This window comes from Pteropus alecto, unplaced genomic scaffold, assembly GCF_000325575.1.
Source record: "Pteropus alecto unplaced genomic scaffold, ASM32557v1 scaffold25, whole genome shotgun sequence".
Lineage (NCBI taxonomy): Eukaryota > Metazoa > Chordata > Mammalia > Chiroptera > Pteropodidae > Pteropus > Pteropus alecto.
Genome location: NW_006441955.1, coordinates 16,859,025 through 16,865,228, shown reverse-complemented (window position 1 = coordinate 16,865,228; position 6,204 = coordinate 16,859,025). Strand labels below are relative to the sequence as shown.

The window sequence follows — 6,204 nt, the reverse complement described above, 5'->3', positions numbered from 1 at the left end:
TCTCATCTGATATAATTTAACCAGACCCCTCAGAACCATAGCAGAATCATTCAGCTGGAAGGCACACAGCTCTAAAAAGAGAATAAGGACACCACAAATCTTTGCCAGAATGCTTTCCTGTTTGATCCCTAAGTATGGTTCTGTAAGATACACAGCCCTGGACTGTCATGTCACTTCCTAGTTGGCCTCCTTACCTAAGGCCTCTGATCCAATAACTTGTCTTTGACAGTCCCCAGCGTTATCTTCCTAGAACACTGATCACGTCACTCCCTGCGTGAAGGCCTCTACTGACTGCTGAACTTTACAAGAAGCCCAAATGCCTAAGGGTGACACAGAATGCCCTACGTAGTCAGGTCTAATCCCCACCTACCTTTTCAACCTTCTCTCCCTATCTTTCTTCACAAGAGGCACACAGAAATCACCCTTTGTTTCCTGGACAGGTTTTGGTCTTTCAGGCCTCCAGACATTTGCACAAACTAGTGTCCCTGCTAGCAATATCCTTTTCCTCTCTCTAGCTGAGTAAATGAAACTCATGTTTTAAGACCCACCTAAAATGACCTCCCCCAGTAAAAATGTCATTTGTCTTGCAGGTAACTTTGGTTACTCCCTCCTCTTTGCTTCCTTGGCACTTTGCATATAATCTTATTGTAGCACTAAAATCTTTGAACTAATTATTCAGATTTGCAAAGTTCAATCTCTAATACTTCTTTTCCTCAACTGCAACCCAACTCCTCTTAAATTACCTTTGTTTTTGACTTTGGACATAGTTTAGAATAGGTCATCAGTAAAATGTCTGTTAAATAAAGAGTAAAAAATAAAATGCCATGTCCAGCCCAAATGTTTAAAAGTAGAAAAACATTTATACATGCATATGTACACACAGATATATACAGATATGTGTATCTGTATATACACACACATACTATTAATGATTTCAGAAGTTTTAATTTTTCCATATTAAAAAAATTCGTTTAAAATAAAGTCCAAGGTAAAAGAAACGAAAGCACACATTTAGAACAGATGCAATTATTCTATACCAGTTTATTGTAGGTATTGTTTCAAAAATTTATAGCATAAATAACTTTTCATGTCATAAAATAACTTAGTACAATTTATAATAAAACTTTTGAGAATTTAATATCTCATCAAAATACAATAAAATATGGTTTTAAAATATGATTAACCCTTTGTTTTCTTTTACTTGAGGGCATATAAACCAAAAACCCAAACTACTGCTGCATATTTAAACTTAACAAAGCATATTTGGTTTATTTAAATATAACTCAACCATCCTAAATTAATACATAGTTTGTTTTCCTTCCTGCGTGGTTCTTTGTAATTTTTGTTCCCTTTGACTTGTATTTCTGTTTCAACACAGTTTCCTTCTTCATTTTCACCTCTCTCCACCTGCAAAGTCATCTATCTCCGGGCCTCCAGAGCATGTAGTTGAACTCAGCCCCTTGACATCAGTTTCTGTAATCCTTGCATCAGTGTAGGGAGTAACTGCTTGAGTAACTACAAAGGTATTTCAAAACTTCAGTGCAATTTGGTTCAGTTATTTTCATTCAGATGCCATCACCGTTCAGGGAGATTAATCACTGGAACCCACTGATCCATGTAGCGACTTTCCCGGCAAAAACAAATAAGTTGACTTAAGGCGGGATCCTTCCATTGTGATGAATGTGGATTCTAGAAATAAATTTAGAAAAACAATTACTATTTTTAAAAAAAAAATCAGCATTTGCTAATAATTACACTACTTTTGAGGGACACATGAACATTCTATACTTTGACTGTGTGACAATGGAGCCCAGTTACAATTATAAAAAATAAAATTTCTTCTAGGTAGTTTAGTTTCCTGTAAAATCATTATGGGTAATTCTATACTATACTCTGCAAAGTCTAAATTCATGAAATCCACTGAGCCGAATACATATGTTTGCATGACAATATTCGGTTTTGCATAAGAGAATCATTCACAGGTTTGTCCTACCAAACTTGTACTGTGGCAAAGTGAAACAGCTCTGAGAAATATTTCCATGCTGTGCATACAATAAGGGCTGCATAGCAGTTAACTAGAATTGCCACCTGTTATTCTCTCAAAAGACAAAGTAAGTATTTTTCAGGAGTAGGCTGCCACTTAAATAAACCAGCCAAAAAGTAGTAAAATGTAAAAGACAAAGCTATTAAATTTGCCTCTGCAACCACAAGTTATTTACCTACAGAAGGTTTTTAATCAGGAAAAAAAAAATTCCACTAAAAAAAAAAAGCAAGATTGCAAAGAAAAAATTTCCACTCTATCCTCTCTTAATGTATTTCTAGGGAATTAATGAGGTCTGTCTCCTACACCATTTCTATTTTTAGCTTTGACTGGCAGAGAATGAAGCTGACTCCTTAATGAGGGTGAGCCAGGAATTTATTTGGCTTTATCTAATCTGCCCTGTTAAAGGAATTAGTCACGGGAGGTAGTACAGATGTAGGTAGGGGAGTAGTTGGGCTGACAGTGCTGACTCACAAGGATCTCTTCCGCTGCTGGCAGCCTCCAACGTGCTTAGACATGTTCTGTACCAGAGAAAATCCTGATGATGAAACTAACACATCTCGGCTGAAAGTCCAGCCACACTCTTTAATGGAGCAAAGGCAGCCACGCTCTTGACCTCCACCTATTCCGATCTGCAGTCAGGCGACTCTCAGCCCTGGCTCACTTCCTTCCCGGTCTCTAACCCTGACAAGACCGCAGTTTCCTTCTCCCTTACCGTCACCAACACGCAGTGTAGGTCCGGGGGCTGCTCTGCCCCCTCGCTCGCCGCGGGGCTCGCGTCCGTCTCTAGGAGCAGGAGCTCAGCCAGCCGGCCGGGGTTGCTGACGCGCAGGATGTTGATGTCGTTCTCACAGCAGAACGCCTGGATCAGGGTGAAGTGGATCTGCAGAGCCACATCCCTGTCGTCGTCCTCGTCCGCGGCCAGCAGACACAGCACTACGTTATCCGGGTCACTGCGGGATGCCGGCAAGGCGAGTAAGCACCGAGGCACCGCTGGCCGGCGCAGGCGCCTGTGACACCCGCCCGCGTCCCCGGGGGCGCGACCCGACCCGCTGGCTCCCCCTGGGGCAGGCAGCCGCCGGGAGATGTAAAACGGCAGGATGCGGCGCTGCAGCTCGAGGGGTGCCCCGCCTGGGCGACCTCCGGGGTTGGGGTGGGAAGGGGTGACGCGAGGGACACGCGAGGGCCCCACTTACACATTGAGCAGCTTGGCCGCCTCATACACCCCGACCGTGATGGTGCGCTGACTCAGGGCTTTGCTTAGCACTTCCTCGAGGGCATCCCCCACCTTATCCATCCTACACGCCGGACAGAGCAAGGGGTTCTGTCAGCCCGGGTCCCTTAGGGCTGTCGGCGCCCCCTCGCCTTGCACCGGGACTCCCTCCCTCAGAGTGTACTTCAGCTTTCTGCAAACCCGGGGCTCCCCTGGCCCCATCACCGCCCGTGACCCCGAGGCCAGGAGTCCTGTGAGAATCCCCGAGAATGCCACCCGCCACCCTCCCCCGAGTGCACAGCCAGTCCCTGGCGCTGGGCGCAGCTACAAGCTGCCAGCCTCAGGAGCCGCACGACAAGGAAGGGTCGCTTCTGCTCTTTGCAAGGGCCGTGAAGGGTTAGGCCGGGTGGTGGTGGAGGGGCACGCTTTTTCCGTCTCCGGGAGTCCCTCGGAGGGGCCGAGAGGGAGAAAGGCGGGAGGTGCCCTCTGAAAACTTTTACCCGTTCGCTCGCCTGCAAACCTTCTACAGCCTGGCTGCACTAGGGTGGGCGCAGCCACCTTACCTTTCGGTCTTTTGCTCTCCAGCCGAGAATTCCTCCAAAGTCATATTGCAACTGCAGGTCCCCCACAGAGAGAGAGCGGCGTGTGGGCTGCTCCTGCCACCGTGAACACGCGGGCGCCTGCTCTCTGAACTCCTTCACAGGCTTCTCCTGCGCCCGCCGCCGCCGCCGCCGCGCGGTCCGCCCCTGCCGCCCGGTTCGCTTGCTCGCTCTCAGTCCTTTGCCTCGCCCAGATAAGCGACACCAACACCGCAGCTGCCTCACAGCCACTGAAGGACAAAGGCCCCGCTCGTGGGAGTTATCCTGCCAAACCCCCAGCCAACCACCTCCCGCTTCATTTGCATACGCGCAGCCATTGGGCTATGCAAATCAGCCTGCTCTGACAATTTGACCCCAGCTCGTGGGACAAGGCTGAGAGGAGCGGAAGGGGGAGGAGCTAGGTTGAAGGCTAGCCTAGGGTGCGGGGGCGGGGCAGAGATAGGGGAAGGCGGGGTCTCAAGGGGGCTCTCCAATCCTGTTGGCGGGGTCAGCAGGCCTGGAGGTCTTTGCAGTGGTAAGGAAAAAGGAGGGCTGTCTTCAGTTTGGGCTGGAGCAGGCTGCCAAGTGTTTTTCTAGTTGGTGCACATTTTTTTTATTGTGGTTTCATGTCTTTTGTTTTTAGGGGTTGCTATTAAAATCTATTTTCGGGTTAATGCACCCAAGTCTAGTAATTATTAGTAAGCAGTTTGCATAAAAAGAGTGTGTCCAGACCTCTGGGGCAAAGTTTACCTCAGAAGTGTTGTTTATGTAAGTCTAGGCAAAGCTGCTTATTAGTAGTATTATTTCGGTGCCCTGATGGCTGGCTTAATTTATTTTTGGAAGGTTGCAAGGGTTGGAAGCTCAAAAAAGAAAAATCAACACATTTGTGTTGGTCATGGCAGGGAACCAAGTTGGAATCTTTTCCACAGAAAACAGAAAGGCTTCCCACCTGCCCAGGGTAACTCTGGAAAACTATGCTCAGGAGGAACTGGTTACCACATGTATGTTTTCTAGCTTTATAACCCAAATTCACCTTTCTCAGAGAGCCTTTCCCAAAGGAGGATCCTTCTGCACCCTCACAAGAGACAAATGTCTGACACCCACACAAGCCACAAGTCTAAATTCAAAATGCTCTCAATATGCCCTAAGCTTCCTTTCATAAGGCAAGTATGTCACTACCTTCCACAGAGAGCCTGTGATCTCACTGTGAATTATTGATGTTCGGTGCTGAATCATGAAGCTGCAGCTATAGGACCTTTTAGTCATATGCTAAAATTTCTCCTTTGAGGTAATCACAACCTGTGGGTGGAAAGCAAGCAGTAGTGACACATTTTTGAAAAGCAAACTTTAATGTACAGACTTTCACTAAATAGGTTGAAAGTTCTTTCCTTTGTTTCATGAGTTTATGCAATAGATGCAAAAATACATCTTAAACCTACTGAAGTCACCAAAAGTGGTGAAAATGCCCTCCATATACTAGCATTTAAAATAGTGCTTGCATTATTAAGGTCACTGTATTGTCAAAGGTCAAAGAAGTAATTTTTTGCAAAGGTACATGGGAGTTTTTGCACCTGTATGTATCATTCTAGACAAAATATTCTCTAGCTCTCTTGATCTTAATTTAGTGGAAAAGAAAAGTGATAGGTTGGTTTTCTGGCTCATTTATTTGAGCTGCCATTTTGCACTTAATTCCTAACTGCGTCGTCAGCAAGGGACAATGTTTGAGTAAAGGAATGGTGGTGGCTAATGAATAATTTATCCAAGGGTGCTTATGTATTTGTACCTTAAATCCTAACATGTAATGTCTTTGTTTAAAAAATTCCTTAAACTTGAAATTTAGGTAAATGCTGAAGCACTTTCAGTTTTGCAAACAAAACCTGAAATACACAGTCTGGCCTGAGTCATAATTTAGAAATCTCTGTGTTCTATGAAACTCCAAGGTTCTATTCACAAGGCATTTCTTAGAGGTTCTTTAGAAGAAAGTGTGATCACAGCAAGCTGACAAAGAATTAGGAAATTGTGTGAGTTTCTTGACAGCAAGGACTGTGACTTCATCAACTGGGTGTTCTCAATACCTACCTAGCACAATTTCTGCATTTAGTAGAAGCATAGTCAATGTTTTTTGAGTTGAATAGAATCTGAGCGTTAAACAAAAAGACCTCAGAATCCTGCATTCCTGTACATTGCATAAATTCCAAGATATTCCACATTTAACTTTAGTTCAAAAAAACTTCTCTGATGTCCTACTATATATACCAAGAACTGTACAATTCCTGGTCCTTTGCCTTTAAAGAGCTTACCGTCTAATTAGTATGTCCATGCTTGAACTAGATTTTGGGACAAAATAGTATGCACTGTCATCAGCTAGCTAT

General features: G+C 44.8%; 1 protein-coding gene across 1 annotated transcript; it reads right to left on the bottom strand.

The window, feature by feature from the left end:
- Positions 1-1,018: 1,018 nt before the first annotated feature.
- On the bottom strand, positions 1,019-4,099 carry GADD45A (growth arrest and DNA damage inducible alpha). Its single transcript, XM_006919306.3, has 4 exons — positions 3,818-4,099; positions 3,238-3,339; positions 2,757-2,994; positions 1,019-1,689 (listed from the first exon to the last, which is right to left on the bottom strand). The coding sequence occupies exons 1-4, from the start codon at positions 3,859-3,861 to the stop codon at positions 1,576-1,578; spliced, it is 498 nt and encodes a 165-aa protein (XP_006919368.1). The 5' UTR covers positions 3,862-4,099; the 3' UTR covers positions 1,019-1,575.
- Between the last annotated feature and the right edge of the window lie 2,105 nt (positions 4,100-6,204).

What these genes read in the sequence shown, in the direction of transcription:
- GADD45A (XM_006919306.3), bottom strand. Translation starts at nt 3,861, where the DNA reads ATGACTTTGGAGGAATTCTCGGCTGGAGAGCAAAAGACCGAAAG. An exon ending in GGAGAGCAAAAGACCGAAAG is followed by an intron (nt 3,340 to 3,817) that starts GTAAGGTGGCTG and finishes TCCGGCGTGTAG; the next exon opens with GATGGATAAGGTGGGGGATG. An exon ending in TACACTGCGTGTTGGTGACG is followed by an intron (nt 1,690 to 2,756) that starts GTAAGGGAGAAG and finishes ATTTATTTCTAG; the next exon opens with AATCCACATTCATCACAATG.